Raw genomic sequence first — 18,495 nt, 5'->3', positions numbered from 1 at the left:
AATGAAGAGATTTTATGGGGATTCACGCGCATTCCCCAGCGCTGAAGCCAACAAAGAGACAATGTGATCTTCACTAAATTGCGAAGACAACGCTATTGAGGAATACAACCAACTGAGCTCACAGCTTAGCAGAGACACACTGACACATTCAAAATTCCCAAAATTCAAATACAAAGTCAATTTGATTCAGTAATAATAACAATTTTATTCATTTATCCTCTTCCTGATTTAACACAAAAAACATTTAACGTAATAAAAGTCATTAATTTTTCTGGTGACACATTTTATTGTATAGAATACAACTAGAACTATAGCAACAATTGTATCAATTTTACACACTAGACCATTTAAAAAATAGCTGACATTTTTATTTCCTGTATTTATAGATTTAAAAAGACCTCTTTATTTACCATAAATAGTGCTTTATAAAAAATAGTGAAAATCTGACAAAGGATAGGAACTGACAGGGAAGATGGGGGAGGGGGAAGAAACACTAAATGCAGTCTCACTTTACAAAACATTATTTTTCTCTCACTACAACAAAATCTGGAGATGAATTGCTCTAATATATAAAAAAAAACAAACAAAATACTCTCTTATCTTAGTGATGAATTGGTTCTACGAGCTAATATCTAACAAGCAGAAATCTCATTTTCTTGTGGCATTCAATAATCATCAATGGCGTTTCCCTGCAAGAAGAATTACATTGAATATGTATAGGAGTGGTTATTGGTAGCACTGGCGTGTGCCGGAGATTCACGGAATTGCGCCACATCCTATTTGGAATTTGGGTTAATGGCTGTTTACTTGAGTGTTAAATTATCCCTGTTAAGTTTATCCACGCTAATTCGGGGCGCTCCTCCCCCGTCCAGCACACTTTTTTCCATGCCCAGCATCTACGCCTCGACTGTCGTGCCTCGGTGAGAATAAAGGTGAGAATTGTTAGCCTCTTGTGCGACCGCCTGCCGTCGTCTTCAGTCCATTTGGTGTAAGTTCTCCTGATAGTCGTCGTACTCCTCCTCGGGTCCGCCCGGGTCCTCCTCCTCAGGGTCGTAGTCCGCCTCAGGGTCGGGTCCAGTGATGTCTGGGAGGTAGTCTTTGTGTGGTGGTGGTGGAACGAATGTCTCCTGATTGTGTTAATGAGGCGTTAGTACGGTCAGGTGTGTCTGGGATTAGTCACTACGGGACTTTGGGGTGTCAACAGAGCCTCTACCGCGATTCTAATGTGTGTATGTGTGGGGGTGTGTGGGATTGAGAGTACTTTGGGGAGGTTTACCTTCGGTGGGCGCCAGCCACATCCTGGCAGAGGTAGTCCATCCGTGCCCAGAGGACACGGCGCGTCTAGTCCCGGAACGCCTTGGTCGCCTTTGTCCCCTCGATCTGAAAGAGGAGTTTAGGAAGCGCAAAAGCATTTTAAAATACATTTTTATCTTCTTCATTTTGCTTGTATGGTATGAAAACCAACCCCTAATTCGTCTGTCATAAGTATTTAATGTTGGTACAGAGCCGAAAACAAATATACAACAAGAACTGGTATTTAATTTTTCCGAATTGGGATTATCATCCATTAAATTAATCCCATGTTAAATCACACCACGATCCACCCGTGTAGTCGTTAATCCTCTGATTTTTAATCCAATTCTTCGTCAATTAAATCGAACTCCCTCTCCTGATCCCTAAATTTTATTTATACTTTTTTCCCCGGTGCCTCGTCTGTGCATTAGACAAGGTATCGCATAGACGGCGAGTGTTGAGACTTAAAATAAATTGAATCAATTTGACGAGCTGCTGAAAATTAGCTTTCTCTCACCTCCTTTTCGGCCTCTCTTGCCGGATGGCCCGGGTTCCCCTTTAATGCCACGCTCCCCACGTGGTCCCTCGTGGCCCGGAATCCCGTCTGTGCCCTGTGGGGGGTGGAAGGGTATGAAAGTTGAATGCTTCATGATGTCGACAGACGATCAAATTAAAGGTGGTTTAATTGATCAATTTACCGGCAATCCCGGATCGCCTCGTTCACCTTTGGACCCCGTCTCCCCCTGGGCGCCCTGTTGGACAGAGATGGAGAGTCAATTTGTGTCTCAAAACGTGTGAAATTCAATTCCTTCAGCACTCACCTTCATGCCATCCAGACCGGGTGGACCCTTTTCCAATGTATCGCGTCAAATTTTATGTCAAGTGAGTGTGTTGATTGTGGAAAAAAGGGGGCGAAAGATGAGCATGATAGAGAATTCCAGCATCGCCAATGGGTTTCGTCGCAGGACAATTTTCAACCGAGAGTGACGACAAAAGTGTTTTGAGGAGACAACAAAAAAAAAGAGAAAGAGAGAGAGAGTGAGCGTCAGAAGGGGAGCTTCAACAAAAATGTGCATAAAAGATTGTTGTGAAAAGTTTCAATGAAACATTCTGTTGATTCTATCGTGCCTCAGCTTCAGCTTGTGCAGCTGAGGAGTGTGGGTTCTGACGCGGGAGGAACTGTTAATTAACAAACAATAACAAAACATGCAAATTAAAAAGCTTTCGGGGATAGAAAGGCGGGAGAATGGAGTGGAAGAGTGGCGACCATGGAGGCCATAATTGGGGCAATGTGCTGCAAGCATTTTTAAATTTTCCCACTATCTCTTGTCTATGTCTTTTACTCGCTCTTTGCCACCATCCTTCCATTTCACTGCATGCAAATTGAGCAAAAAATTACGGCTAAAGTCGCTGACCCAGAAGTAAGTCAAAGGGGACGTAATTTCGAGATGATACTCCGTGATGAATAACAGGCAAATTTTAATTGAAAGTTCAACAAATTTTTGCAAATTCACTTTCAAGTTTAGGGTCTTCTTATGGTGTGTATATATATAATTTTCTCGTCGCAAAAAAAAACATTGCAAAAGTTGAAGTTCTCTATCTTCATCATCATCATCATCTATTATTATGATGGAAAGGACGCAACCAAGACTATCAGCGAGATCAAAAAAAAGCGGAGAAATGGGAGGAAAATTGTTGCTTATTTATTCCTTGTTCCGTATTCTTGTCGGTGGAAATTTGCTCCATCCCCAAACGTCTCCTCTCCCAACAAATTTCACCTTCACTGTGAATATGACGGAGGGCTGTTGCGTGAGTATTTATAGTGTGAGTGAATAATTACATGTAATGCTGCGGAGGTGTACCTGTTCTGTGCCAGCAGAGGGAAGGGTGGGCCGTTCTCTGTAAAAGGCAGCAGCGGAAATTTCACACAGAACACGGAAATGTGGAGGGAAGTGTGTGCTGGGGTGGGAGGTGAAAAGTGGAATAATGAATATTGAGAACAGTGGAATTTAATAAGAAAGCGAGCTGAAATAAATTTACAATATCAAATCAATTAACCTCCCCCCCCATCATCCTGTACACTTGCAGAATCGCACCCACTCTTCGGTATCTCCGGTAACTTTTTCCTCTTTCGGAGCCACTCTCATCGTCCCTTGGGAAGGGGGTGAAAGGGGGAGTACACCAGACGGGGAAAGGTGGAAAATTAATGGAAGGCGGAAATTAAGAGTGGAAATGTGTTTAATAATTTAGTTAAATGCAAAATATTGTCATAAATTGAAAGAGCAAACATTACTTTCCCTTTATTTTTCATCTTAATGACATGCATTTTGATTTACTTCTCATTTTTCTCCATCATTATTCATTCCATTTTGCAATTCCATCGGGGCATTAAATTATCTTTGTCAAACACTGTATTTACTGAAATCACTGAAGATTGCGTCCACTTCATTGTCACCTTGAATTGTAAATATCTTATATTTCTTACAAAGTAAATAATTTCTCAACATTCCTTATCATTTTTTTTCCACTCTTATCCATCTTTGCATAATATTATTGTAATTGTTCATCAATCGCCTTTACTGCTCATCACCTTGTCTTTTGTTCTCTTATAAAGTGTAGCACAAAGATCATGTTCAGATAGAAATGACATTAATAAGTTCGAATGGGAGAGTATAGTTTACGATATAAAATGCAAAAGATAGGCATAAAAATATATTGTTGTTGTTAGAGATTACAAATAGAGGGAAAGTGAGAGAGATGTTGTGAAAGTTGCTCAATTATATTTGAATATTGATTAGATTCCACATATGATGTCAAATGCAATATTAAGATCATGTACAAGCACTATATGAAATTATTTTAGCAAATTCCATTGTCATGAAATATGCAAAATTATATTACCACTCTTATTTGGGTATTAACGAATATATTTAGGTCATATTAGTTGCCTTTTAATGAACATAATGTGAATATTTCATGTTTCGTTGAAAATTTTATTGACCGATTCCTCCCCCCCCCCAATACAATGAACTATTGGTGCTGCGTTATTGCTTTGCAATGTTAATAGTTTGTTCAGTTTTGGACATGGGAAATAATCTAGAATCCACAAATTTAAACCGTAACATCGTTAACACCCAGAATAATGCTTGTTTAGCTGTATTAATGATAGGAAATGTGTATTTTATGATTAATAATTTAATTTGCTTATAACATATAGAATAAATTTAAACTGTATACTATTTACTCAGCAAACTGCCTTTTTTTGATTATTGAATGTGGAAGAATAAAGAGGATATGGATTCAGTATGCGATCATGGGAAATGCAAAAATGCTCATTAGTTTGTTATACCTTCTGGCACAAATGTTGCATTTTGGGCGGCACGTGCTTCTCGAGCAACTTTCCAGATCAAATTTGCATTAAATGTAGATTTTTTCACATATGTATTTTTTTATATTTAAATCACATATGAAATGCACGTCGCCATCCATAAGCAAAGATTCTCAAGTGCTCTGACTTTGTCTGGTTTCAATATTTTGCAAATTTCTTTTGAAAGACACTGAACTGATTATAAGTTATTGATTCTTCATGGGGAATTTCCAGGCACAAAGTCATGCGATTCTTGAGAATTCCTACTCTAGAGTGGCGTTATGAGGAAAAAGATTCGCCATCTCACTTCTGATATTATTAATGTGTAGTTGTCATATGATATTGTTACATTATCAGTACGTAATTCTATGTGATATCCCCACAGTTGTCGGTGGCATGGGAATGTGATAGCGAGATTGAGAGGATGAGAGAGATAGAGGGAGAAGGTGTGAGAATTGATGGGGATTTGTTGTGGGAGGACAAACATTGGGAAATGAAATATAAATATTTGATTAATTTCTGGCCCATATATCTACACTTATGCTAGTAATGTCTATTTAAAATTACATTATGTACATCATTATTTTGGTATATTTGCACTTCATCGTACATAATTGAATTATATCTGCCACTGAATTTTTTATCGTCACTGTGTTATGCATCAAAATACTGCAGTAGAATGATAAAGATTCCTCTTTTAAATAGGCGAAATACCACCGAAAAATATACATTTCGTCATAGAGAAAATATTTATGATAATGAGGCAGAAATAATTCTATGAATTCCATAGTTGGCCGTTCGGTCAGTGTTTCGTTCAAATAATTAAATGCATGTGCGTGTAAAAAGTATTTATTAATTAAAAAGCCACATGGAAAAGCTCATTAAAGGTACTAATTGAAATTCATGAAAGAATTACTTGGAAATTAATGCAATTTATTATTTTAATGACTTTTATTTGATGAAAGTATTTTTTTTATTTGGGTTGTTATAGATTTTACGTCAAAAATATTGGAAACATTTAAGAGATTTTATTATAAGTGCAAAGAGGAGAGTAAATCAGTAAAAACATGTTCACAATACCATAATTTAGTACTTTTCTATATTCAGAATGCAAATGAAGTATCGAATAATAAATGTGAAATCATCCTAATCTGTAAAATTTATCTATGAAAAACTTTTATTTACACCTCTCTTCATTTGAGCAACTGAGTGAGCAATTTTCAGGCGTGTTAATTAATCGAGACTCTCCACTATAATTTACAAATTACATTCCTGTTGACACATTTTAAAACTCACACACATAAATAGTATGTAATTTGTTTTTTTTTTTCACCACCAATTTTCATTCACGAATGCCGTCAGTGGATGAATGTCTAAAAGAGGCACTCCACGTAACAATGCTGAAACAGTTTCGACTGCCTTTTTGTCCTGTCCCACAGCGTAAAATGTTAATTTTGTATAAAAAATTGTTTTGTATTAATTAATACAATTTCAGACACTTTACATCCATGTTATGTTCAAAATTTAAAATTTTAAATCCGTAATTTACTATCCAAAAATATTCTTATTACAATTCTGTGTTTTATTATTTATTTTCATACAGATATGCTTTATTTAATTAGTTTTTATACCACCTTGTTATTCGTTTTAAATGCAAATTTTTGTCCTCTCTCTATACACTTTCCGTTAAAATTTATTTGTCGCTCCCTAGTGTTTTTTTTTTCAACATTGACTTCAATATAATTTATGATACCTTTCATCCCCCCATATTTCTTGTGGGCAAAATACAACAATTCTTTGATTACGAATATTATCTTAATTAGAGTACCTTTGTCTTCCTCTTCTCATCTTGTCTATCCTGTCATCTCATCTCACTATAGTTAACGGACGAATATCTGGGAATTGCTGTTGGTTATCATGTACATTTTGTTACCTTCGCGGTCCTAATCTCCAATGACTTAATCTTACAGCTTTTTACAATGTCTCTAATCCTCGTGAATAAATAAACCTTAATGTGATGTACAGTAATTTAAATGATAACTCCCTTCCTGGGTGATTATCGACATGTACCCTCGTCGACTCCACGTCAGTATTTTATTTACTTTATTAGTCATAATTCCACACCTATAAGATTAGTTGAGGGTTAATGAGCAATTTCTGTATTATGTAAGCTGTAAATCGGGCTTAAGGGTTTCGCAATGTGGGAGAATGAGGGTGTGAATTGGTTCGTCTTACCGTTTGGCCGGGTCTACCCACGGGGCCTATGGGGCCGGAATCCCCTCGGAAGCCCATTGGGCCTGGCAGTCCCATGGGTCCGGAATCGCCCTTGTGGCCCTTCTCGCCTCGGTCGCCCTTCCTGCCGTCCAGGCCTCGCTCACCCTGTGGACCAACTCGGCCGGGAACTCCTGCAGGTCCCGGCGGACCAGCGGGTCCGATAATCTGCGGGGAGGGAATATAGTGTTACTTAATTTTCCCTAAGAGATGTCAGACTTGCAAGTTGTAGTGTACACACCTCGAGAGTTTTCACTCTCCCACTTAAATTATATAACACTCTGTTTGGAATATCGCAACCCCGACGAGGTCGAGGATGTGAAATGAGAAGAATGAGAGGCATCAAGACCAAAAGCCCTAACAACCGCTAGAGCAAGTTGTAGAAACTCTTGTTTCATCTTATTTGCTTTGCGAAACTGCATTTCTCTCATACTTTCACTGCCACACCGCCCACCAGCCGCCAATGGTGTGGGACTGAGGGAAGACTGGAGGAAGTTTCTCTCTACTTGCTCTTTTTCCCTTCGCCTCCGCACAATCCCAATGTGCTGTGTAGCTGGGAAACATACGGCAATACATGGGAAAGTTTCAAAATTTTACTCACACCCCAAATGCCCCATCCTCGGGGCACCTCATTGAATAATGTCTATTTTAATTGTGTATAAGGAGGAAGATGAGAATTATAATGCGAGATGCCTTTTAAAATCTACCCACTAACCTCACTCGCATAGTAAAAGTCCTTGTTCGAAAAGACTCGAGGCAAGGAATTGGTAATTGAAACACTGCTGAAACTCACATATTCTATTGGGGTGTGCGGCGCGTCTGCCATTCCATCGTCCTGACGACGTCTCATCTTCCGATACTGCATGAAAAGATAAGCAAAGTCGAAGGTGGGTGAATTTGCATAATTGCGTAATAGAGTTCCGGCACTTACGGAGTCTCCGCGATCCCCCTTGTCGCCTTTAGAGCCTGGATAGCCGGGAGGCCCGGGCAGGCCAGGCGGTCCCATGAGGCCTGGTGGGCCAATATCACCTCGGTCGCCCTTCTCGCCTGGTGGACCTTGGTAGCCGGGAAGACCGGGCGGTCCCTCGATTCCTGGCTCACCTGGTAAACCGTCTAGACCTCGAGGACCCAAAGATCCGGGCTCACCTTGGAACGAAACAAGAAGATAATTGATGGGAAAATTTCATTATGCAAACTTTAAATAAAGCAGAAGAAATTTTAATTATTGTATACTTTTAGTTAATAGAACACCTTATTGCCTCACCATGGCAACTATGTATTCTATTGTTGGTATGAAATGAGTAAAATTTACCAAGTTTTCAATGGTAGAAAGAAACAACAATTTCATTTCACATAAAATGCAAATGAATCTTAATCTCTTCTTTGCATTTCCTGCACAACTTTCACGAGTGGAAATGCTTAATTTTATTAATAGGGATACATAACTTCGCGGTGTGTAAAATGTGTTGCGACTCACCGGGTTCTCCTGCATCACCCTTCAGACCATGTTCCCCATCCTTTCCGGGTGTTCCTGGATCTCCTGGCGGACCGGGCGGTCCTCTGACTACAGTCGTATCATCGTAGTCTGAATCGTCTTTGAATGGACCCAACTGCATCACAATTTATCAGTGATGCCCGAAAGGTCGCGGTGACAAAAGGATTTAATTAATACTTCAATTTTCCTTGTTGCGATATCATATTTAGGGTGATTATTTAGATAAAAAAAATTCATACAAAATTGAGCGCTATTTATACACTTTCACAACTTTATTGCAACAGAAATAAAATATCGTGAACAAATCATAATATGTTAATAATAATTGCAAATACTTACATTAAAAAAGCTTATTTCGACAGTTTTTATTTGCATTTCTACGTGTTGGTGGGGGTGTACTGTGTTTGCAATTGTGTATTGAACTCACAGAAGCTTTTAAGGCTTTTTTTCACAATATCTACAATTTGCTGTGTACCTACTTGGCTGTGTCATAAATTCTGCAAAACATGTTTTTCTTGATGGTTTTGCAATTAGATCTAAAAGTTTTACAATTTGTGACACTTGTTCACATTTACAACGGTTGAAGTTTTATTCATCAAGTTACTCAATCAACTATTATTTGAATATTTTATTGCAAAACTTTTGGCACTGCCACAAATGGAAGCGAAATTAAATAACATACAAGAAAACCAGTTAATTCATTGCTACATTACTAAATAATTTGTGTTGATTTTGCACAACAACAAAAAAAAAATCTCTGGATAAGCTCGTAAAATTTACACTCGCTTATTGTGTGTGGGTGGTTTTTCACTTGTCCCATATTTTTTGTCAATTGTGTACGGTGCAGTTTTCAGTGGAACATAAAACATGATGCTCCATCCCTCTTGTGTTGTTTTTCATGGAGGAAATTGACTTGCTGGAGGAAATTTTCGTCGAATTTTCCGCTTCTGAATAATTAACATATTTTTCGCCCTCTTGAATAAAGCATTTCAGCTGGAAATTTCATTTCATCACATTTTAGTAATTTTCCAGAGGAAAATCCACGAGGAGCAAGAGTGAGAGAGAGGATGTAAAAAGGAGTTTTGTGAATGGTGTTGGAAATGAAAAGAAAATATCAACGATAATGACAAGTTTTCTCGCACATTGAAGTTTTTCTCAGGAAAAATAAATTGATTGTACAGTGGAAGTAATTTTCAATTGAGCGACTTTCACCATAATTTTCACTCCTGCTACGCCATAGAATGAGTATTATGTGGTTGAAGAGTGAAATTCTCGGGAAATCATGAGGTTGAGATTTTCCATTTAATTTTTCAAGAGATGGATGGATGAGAGAGGGCATCAGAAATAGTGTAAAAGGCGGAGAGCATTAGTACAGGAGAGTTCTTGAAAGTGTTGAATTGTGGGTGATTTTGTGCAACAAGTCGATTAAAATGCTATTCTTCCGAGGTCTATGGCATCCACTGTAAACAATACCATCACCACCCAATTGCAGTATCATTCACACATGGAAATCCATCCCTATATGCAAATGCGTGCACGAGGAAAGCCCCAAAGCCCCCATTCGAGGATGCATTATGTTGAAACTTTGCCATTTGATGTGGGCTTGAGTGCAATGTGTGAAGACTTGGAATTAGCATGCAAATTATATTATGACAAATAAGTGCATCTGAATCACGACATGTAAATTAACAATTCATAATCGTAAACGAAGCAAAACATCCTAAATAATGTTGTGTGTTTGTGCACAATGACGTTAGTGCTTTAGGAGACGCAAAAGGGAAACGATATGCAGGAGATTTGTCAAAGTATACACATGGTGGATGGAATTAAATTTGTAAAATCTCTACCCGCTTTCCGCGCTTTCCACGGGGTCCCTTTTCACCTTGTGGACCAGCCGGTCCCGAGGGTCCCACTTCGCCACGCTCACCAGGCGGTCCCTGTGGTCCTGTGGGTGGTAACATTGGAATTATTTTTCGTGTGAATCCACGCAAAGTTAATGCGGAGAGCAGAAGAGGGAGCTCAAAAAGTCACGGAACATCGAGACCAAATTAAATGCCGGAAGCTCACTTAGAGAAAGGAATTATATTGCTAGCTTTTCGCCTCTGAACTTTGTCTTTAATCCGTCTTATATTGTTGATTATCTAATGTGTTAAATTTGCAAATTGTAATTAAAGCTTGCAGCAAAAGATATATTGCAAACTTTTTGTCGATTTCTTCAAACACGTTATTCAAATCAGACGGTTTTGGGTCAATAAGAAATCACAACTGGAACAGAGTCCTTTTGTGCGAATGTAATTCAAAACGTAAATACATTTGCCTGTCAGTTCATGCACTTTATTTGCATGTATGGTTTGAATTTGACGCTCTGTTCCGAGTCTCTTTGTACTCCATTTCAACAATTTACCTGGTGGTCCTGGCGGACCAGGTGGGCCTTCGATGATACCCGTTGGAAATTGATCACTTTTCAGCGTTGTCGTTAGTCCCCGGTCGCCTTTGTCACCCCTATCGCCCTGTTTCAGCATTATTTTGATACAACAAAAATGATTTAGAGAGAGCACGTCTAAATGGTATTATGTAGCATAATTCAATACGGGGGAGGGAGTGACTCTATGATTTTGTATAGAATATCAGATACACGATAGCCTCGTGTTTGATCCAATATCAAATAATAAATTCCATTGATATATGATGAGGAAGCTGGCTGAAGGGTGGGAGTGTCATAAACACTCAACCCTCGCCATTTTAACTTGAATTGCCAATTAACAATTGATCTTTTCTCTCGCGCAATTAAATCCCTCGTCATTCTAAATCATTGAGGAGGAGTCACTTGAGAGGGTTTTCTGCTCGCCTGAGTTTAATATTTCAATAAAATCAGTGTCATTTGTCGTTGGAGACAGTGGTAAAGTTTCCAACGCCGTCAGATAAGAACAGTTCAAGAAACTTCATATGTCTTGCGTGACAGAGCACCCTCAGGGTGTGCTCTTGAGTCCTCAAGTGCAAATGATAAAATTTTTGATAAATCCCTCAAACGAACGAAATTTGGGGGTGGTGAAATAGCTCTCATTCTCGCCATGCGATGCTTAATCTCGGGAGGCTTGCTTGATTCACTGGTGAATCTTTTGTAGTCTTCGAATGACTGGAAGGTATTATAATATCTCATGAGGAGCAAAGAAATAACAATATTAATCACCATTTTAAACAATATACTCAAGTGTATTCAGAGCAGAAATTCAAGAATACTTACTGTGCAATGGGAAGTGAAATGATAGCTTTTGAGGGGGTCGTGAAAAGTATTGTGGATGCCTTTTGAGGCGCATTATTCAATTCACAGTCGAATGAATTAATTCCCATTTTCATGAGATGTTTTATTGGGGCCTCCCTCATGACTGTGTCATAAAAATTCCGGAGGGAAATTAAAGGAAAACAATTAAATAACTCAATGTTGTTCTTCTCGAGGGTTTGTGGGGTCTGTGAATTGACTCTGTTCAAAGCCCCGATAAGGTTGAGGATTACTGAGGGTTTGGCTGGTGAAGGTTGTTTGTTGTGCACCACTCAGAGCTCTTAAATACATGTGTCATTCGGTATTTATTATTATTATTATTAATATTGCTCCCACGTCACCCAATTGCCAGGGTGCTTTCGCTCGGGAAATTGGGGAGCTGATATGGGTGTTTTGGTAATAGTGTGATAGGTGAGATGGAAGGGGCACAAATTTGATGTTCTGTGATGCTCAATATCACAGACATTTCGCCCTCAATACAGTTTGCTCTGTGCTCACAATTACCTCAACACAATAACTATTGGTTCTGCATTTGCCATTGTGTGAGATGATTGTGTGCGAAAGTTACCTGCGGGTCAATCCGAAACCACCTTCTAAATTTGTTTTCTCAATCAAAACCATACATTTACCCAACTTCAACGGACAATTCGATACTCAACGTGAATATTAATGGGAATTCATGCTCATGGTGGAGATGAAATTGTAAAATTACAGCACCATAGAGCACGTCCAAAATGTTAATGTATTCCAGGATATTGTTCTGTCAATAGACTCATTGAATTTTATATGGATCCCCTGTTGAAATCATGATACATTTGTCTTGTGCTCAAATATTTGAAAGAGACAAACACCTAACAAAAGGCGAGGGTGTAACATTTCCATTGGCTTTCAACGTTCAAATATAGGCAGGAAGGGGAAGAATTTGTCGATAATTGCATTTATTGGCTCGCATAAATAATCAAATATTGATTGTAGTGAGCACAAACATTGCGCTTAAGCTGCGTGCACATTGATAAATTAAATAAATGCGACTTTGTGCCATTTAGCCATTACATGGGACATGGTTGTACTCTATGTGCGCTTCACTAGCATATTTCAAACTCAAACCCACTTTCTGTGTGCCCTCCAATGACACAATTTGCACAATCATATTAAACATCAAATAGATTTTTTTTCATCCAGCACCATGTTGAGTAAATAATCCAAGAAAATCGTGCGTTCCGAGCCGAGTTGAAAGAACTGTAGTTTTGAGATATTTCTTTTCTTTTCGACTGCGTGGAAAGAGAGATGTACATACTTGATTCTTTTTTTCTGAAAGCTCAGCTAATCATTGAGGGAATAAATAAACCATCAAGTTAAGTTTATGATTCTACATAATTTATACCAGTTTTTGAGAGTTTGAATCAACTTTGTCGCCTTCGCGAAGTACACGGTCGATATTCGGTACTTTATTGCATAAATTCGTGTCCGTGCCAGAGAGATAGAGGCGAGAAGGAGAGCTGGCGGGTGTAAAGGGGATTTTTTCACTTCATCCTCATAATCATTCGTGCCCGTAAAACGTAATGGCAGGAAAAATTTCTGGCAGTAATTGGATTTAAAACTCATTTCGGAGGCACGACTGAGCGACCATGGAATTGTCAAATGGCGAGGAAGTGTGTGGGGAAGAGTACCTTCGGTCCGGGCAGTCCTGCTGTGCCATTGTGTCCTATGGGACCCGTCTCGCCCGGCTCTCCTGGCGGCCCGGGTGGGCCAGGTTCCCCAGGCTGACCTGCTTTGCCATCGTATCCGGGAATACCTGATGATCCAGTCGGCCCGGGAGGTCCAGGTGGACCCGGTTCACCAGGCTCTCCCTGTGCAAAGACGGGAATCAGTACAGTTTTCATAAGTGCACCCGATAAATGCATTGAAATTCACTACAGCGTGCGAGGAAATACCAAATTTCTACACATGCATTAGTCTTTTGTTGCAAATTGGATGATGATTCTCTCTGTGAGTATGTCAAATACTGCAGCACTTCGTGTGTCTCTTGGAGAATATGGTTGTTTCTGATTTAACCTATGGATTCAGTGGAGCTTAAGTGAATTTCTCTTGTCATCAGAAGTCCTAAACTTCCTGAATACAGCACCCCTTGAGACTCTGCAGTCCAGTAAGAGGTGCATTGAGAAAATTGCTCTGTTTACCATCATTTGAAATTGCGCTTTGTATTGTTAGATGCAGACAGTGAATGTTAGTGGGATGATAAATGGAGAGAATCTTCATGAGGCGACTAAAGCAAAAACTACTCACTTTAAGTTGAATTACAGTTGCTGCAGAAATATTGTGTCCTGCCTCTTGTAATCCCTTTTATATATATGTTTGTGTATTGTTTGGGGTGATATATTTGGTGAGAGACGAAATTGTGTGTTTTTTTTTGTTTGTGTATAATACAGCATTCGTGGGGAAGAAAATGCGAAGGCGGACGACACACAATAAAGAGACACAGCAAATAGCACCAGAAAAAAGAATATGAAAAATCATAAAAAATACATCTTTTGCTCCTCCAACTCTCTACTTCTACTAAAAATAATATAATCCACTCTCTTTCTCTCTCTCTTTCTACTAAAATACTATGTTCTACACGGGGAAATGCAGAATTTTCAGAAGAGGAAATTCTCCATGACGAAATAAAGCGCACATTTATGGCAGATAAGAGGTTTAGTTGAGGGGTTAACAGCACTGTAGATTTGCTTTCCTATGGCAGCATGTTCACGAGTTACTCTTATCAAATCTATGAAATAATTCAGTGCAGCAATGTTGTGGAATGAGCAAAATTTGAGAATTCAGCCCCTCAACTGTAGTTCTTAGCGTTACACATAAAATTCTACAATGGATGCGATATTTCCTTAATCAGATGTACATCTTTTTATGGGGCTGGCTCGTGAATGGAAACACTTCTAGGGGAAAATTGATAATCTCCCGTGGAAGGAAATCTGCGAGGATAATAAAATTGGATTGAAGTTGTCGTGAGTTGGAAAAAATTAAATGTTTTATTTTCACTGACACGAGTTCCGGAGAAATTGAGCAGATGCGAAAATCTTGATAAGAAATGCTTTCATTTCGCCATGGAGAATGATTAAAGCCGGTTGTATTTGTTTGATTGTGTCGTGCTGGACAGGTGATAAAATGTTAATTAAGATAGACTCCATCAGAATATCTATGATGTGTGTCTGTTCTGTTTTTGATAACACTGATGGTCACTCTCATTTATCAACTACCTGTTCTCGGTTTCCTGAAGGGGTGGCATGAGTGGAATTGACGGAGTGAGGATAGAATTATGCTGTCAGTTTGTGTTATTTTCCTCTCGAGTTGAGGCTTGCCCGAGGGCGCATTTCCTATGATATTTACTAGACAAGGTTCTGGGTATTTTTTTTTAATTCGATGACGAGCAGATATACCAGCATAAATACGGAATTGAAATACGGTACTGTGATTCAGAAGACATGCCAGAAGGAAAGAATAACATTTGTTTATGATTTTTTTTCCAGTTCTTTGATGTTACGGGAGGAAAAATTTGCTTTATTCTTTCCCGCTCCACCACCCATTCTCGAATTGTGTGTACATTTTGGTATATATGCGCGCATATAAAAAAAAATTCACCAAAGCATATGAAGCGTTTTTAATGTGATTTGGAGAAATGGAGGGGCAAAAAAAGGTTTCATCTGTGCACAGAGAAATTGAAGCTTAGATACTCCCATTTCAACGTTGTGTTCCCGCGCCAAAAAGCGAGGGGTGCGAAGAAAATTGGCAAGATCAAAATCTACCACTACAACACCAAATTAGTACATCAAACCCAAGGAGTGTTTACGTTGCCTGACTCAAATGGAACGTAAATACTCCTTGATATCAAACACTACAGATTAGGAAGAAAAAAAAAACACGTGAAATATCACCATCAGGTTCTGCTAGAAAATAATACCTTCACGGCTACGATCTCAGCATAACCGAGAGAACCACCTCGAAGTGTCGTGACGGAGCGCTTCAAGTTTAATCCCTGCAGATGGACGAGTTATTTTAATGCATGCTCTACTTCTGTCAAAGGACGTTCAGTCAAATGTAGCGATTGCAACAATCAATTCGCAATCTGACTGGAAAACCCCACGTGAGGGTTGATTTTACGACAGAGAGTCCAAATAGATGTTGGCTTCAATTTTAGTCGGGCAAAGGGAATTCGGCCAGAGTTATTGCAATGCCCTGTATGAGTTTGGGGTTTAATTAGGTGATCCAAACTGTCAGAATTTGATATCACATCATTAATGTAACATCGCAATTTACACGGGCGATTGATTGCTAGATTATTACGCACATTAAATTGGGCTCAAACTCATGTAACCGATGCACATTATGCAAATTTCATTGGAGAAAATCAACTACATGTTCCCATTTTAATTAACTTATTGAACGTTATCGTGTCGATATCAGTCGAGGGGTCAACATGGATTGCTAAATTATCGCAATTGTCATAAAACTTCATTAACATTAGACATTAATGTGTCTGCCTCGGGCTATTAATGTTCATCAGATATTTACCTTAACAGCCTGAAATACATCAATTCCTGGATTTCCGAGATCACCCTTTTGTCCCTTGTCTCCGGGTCTACCCTGTAGAAATTGGGAAAGCGTTAGTTGAAGGCAACACATTCATATATGGGAAAAATTCAAAAATCCTATTTATTTGCATGTGTGAATTTTCGCGAGCTGGAAAATCCTACTTTTGGCACTTTGGAAGTTTGATGAAAGCTCACAGGTAATCTCAAAAACCGAACATTGATAATGTCAAACTTTCTCACCACTCTCGCATTTGAGAAATATTTCTTCCGTCAATCGGTTTTAGCAATTTCAGTTTTCGGTGCGCTTGTATCGCGGCCATATCTCGCTGAGGTAGTTATTTTTATGAGAAAGGAGAAAAGTTTGAAAATCGGGTCACAAATGAAGTGTGAACGGAGTTTGAGAAACAGGGTAAGTGAGCAAAATTGCAGTGGGGGTTGTGATAAAGGAGTGGGCGGCAGGTGAGAATAATGCTACAAATTCTTTAATAATATCTGGAGATGTTCAGCAAAACATGGTGAATCAAGGCAAAGGGGGTGAGAAATGAGTATAAATTCGTGTTTGTGAGAATGTTGCTGAAAAGAACAAAAGACCATCTGCTTGATCTTTGTGTGCGCCTTGAAATACGACAATGGCTGAAGTATACTTCAGGATGAACAATTCCATCCAACGAGCATTATACAATTATGTAAATCGAGTGAACAAAGTTGCACCCATATAACATGTTGCACAGCTCTGGAGCAACAGCACCAGACCCGAAATTTTACCGCTCTCTGGCTGGCCACATTCTCACTCTCACCCTCTCTCACCCCACGAAACCAAAATGTGTCACAGCGTATTTTCGAGTTTTGCCACTTTGCGACTTTTCCCGCATGTGAGCTATTTCGGCTTCTGGAATTTTTGCGGAGAATTTTTGAGCTCTGCGTACTTAAAAGTTTTATCGATTCGACAACAGTGGCAATCTTTAAAGTTCCCAAAACTGATGTGAACTGAATTTTCCATTTTCTATTAACAGAATATCAAGGCTACTGTAGCGCATTTCAAGTGAGACACTTACCGGCTCTCCTTTGGGTCCATCTAATCCTATGGGGCCCTGAAAACACGGCGAGAGAACCTTTAATTTCTTTTCATAAAATGCAAATTAGTGGATTAAACAGTTGTGAGTGGTTGAAAGTGTATGATTAAGAGCATTCCAGGGAAAGATGACTATACATGTAAATGTACTTTTTGCTGGTCTACACAATACATTAGAAGGTTGAGTTGTTGAAAAAAAAAGATCGCCTTGAAAATTAAGAAGCAATAAAGAAAGGAAGCACAAAGTATGCATAAAATTAGTCTAGAGTGGCCCGGTGAAAAGTTTCTAATCGAAAATTAATAATACAATTTTCACTTAACCCACGCTAGAGAGTCCTTTCTCTCCTCTTTGCCTCTATCGCAGATGTTGGCAACGAGAATTTCCTTGGCATGATAATGGGATTCTTATCCCCCCGGAGATGAGGACAAAAAGGATACAGTGGGTGAATCAATGGGGTTGCTGATCCGTAGAGAAGAGAATATGCTTTCAGAAATCAATCGGATTAATTGAGCTCCTTCGTGGGGGTGTGACATTAAAATGCGGAAATTCAATTTGGACGACCAAACAGACGCTACACAAAGCCCCCAATTGAAAATCATCAACATTTTCCATTGCGAGAGCCCATCGCCTGAGCGACAACGAGACGATTGCCTATTAATTCAAATTAGCATGAAATAAATAATTCCATTTCGGGGATCGATGTTGGCTGATGAGCACCCATTTATCACTCGTCACCGCGTTTCAGGGGATGCGAGCGAATTCTCCGCAAATGGATCTGAGAAGGGATACTGTGTGTGTGTGTTTCTATTTCGAAAATAGAATTACCCGTCTGACAGATGCGGAAGACGCTTCCGGGACCCGGAGAGAGACATCAATAAAGTCGAGGGCGGGAAATGCTCCTCGATTAGCCCGATTTTCCTCCGCCTCAAATTGGAAAATGATTTACAAATTCGGCACAATCAAATGTACCGGATATTCAATTTGGCGGTAAAATGTGATTTTATTGAATTTTTCCTTCAATTTCCTCCCCATTGAGGTTTTGCGTTCCTGGGCGCTTTTTACTTCATTTCCTCCCAAGACACTTCATCCGATTGATTGTTTCTGGATCCACACCCTTTGCTGTGCTACGT

General features: G+C 39.2%; 1 protein-coding gene across 1 annotated transcript in view; it reads right to left on the bottom strand.

Moving 5' to 3' along the window:
- Window positions 1-266: 266 nt before the first annotated feature.
- The window catches only part of LOC132258409 (uncharacterized), a 97,174-nt gene continuing 78,945 nt past the window's right edge, over window positions 267-18,495 (bottom strand). Inside the window, exons 18-34 of the mRNA XM_059755734.1 lie at window positions 17,348-17,383; window positions 16,273-16,344; window positions 15,662-15,736; window positions 13,993-14,046; window positions 13,377-13,556; window positions 10,831-10,936; window positions 10,274-10,371; window positions 9,267-9,419; window positions 8,409-8,541; window positions 7,863-8,077; window positions 7,725-7,790; window positions 6,896-7,099; window positions 2,115-2,141; window positions 1,992-2,045; window positions 1,811-1,904; window positions 1,277-1,380; window positions 267-1,127 (exon numbers count right to left, since the gene is read on the bottom strand). Coding sequence (XP_059611717.1) covers window positions 975-1,127; window positions 1,277-1,380; window positions 1,811-1,904; window positions 1,992-2,045; window positions 2,115-2,141; window positions 6,896-7,099; window positions 7,725-7,790; window positions 7,863-8,077; window positions 8,409-8,541; window positions 9,267-9,419; window positions 10,274-10,371; window positions 10,831-10,936; window positions 13,377-13,556; window positions 13,993-14,046; window positions 15,662-15,736; window positions 16,273-16,344; window positions 17,348-17,383 — 1,824 coding nt within the window. The 3' untranslated portion in view covers window positions 267-974. The remainder of the gene's footprint in view (window positions 1,128-1,276; window positions 1,381-1,810; window positions 1,905-1,991; window positions 2,046-2,114; window positions 2,142-6,895; window positions 7,100-7,724; window positions 7,791-7,862; window positions 8,078-8,408; window positions 8,542-9,266; window positions 9,420-10,273; window positions 10,372-10,830; window positions 10,937-13,376; window positions 13,557-13,992; window positions 14,047-15,661; window positions 15,737-16,272; window positions 16,345-17,347; window positions 17,384-18,495) is intronic.

This window comes from Phlebotomus argentipes, unplaced genomic scaffold (genome assembly GCF_947086385.1).
Source record: "Phlebotomus argentipes unplaced genomic scaffold, Phlebotomus argentipes genome assembly scaffold_4, whole genome shotgun sequence".
NCBI lineage: Eukaryota > Metazoa > Arthropoda > Insecta > Diptera > Psychodidae > Phlebotomus > Phlebotomus argentipes.
This window is presented reverse-complemented; position numbering and strand designations above follow the sequence as displayed.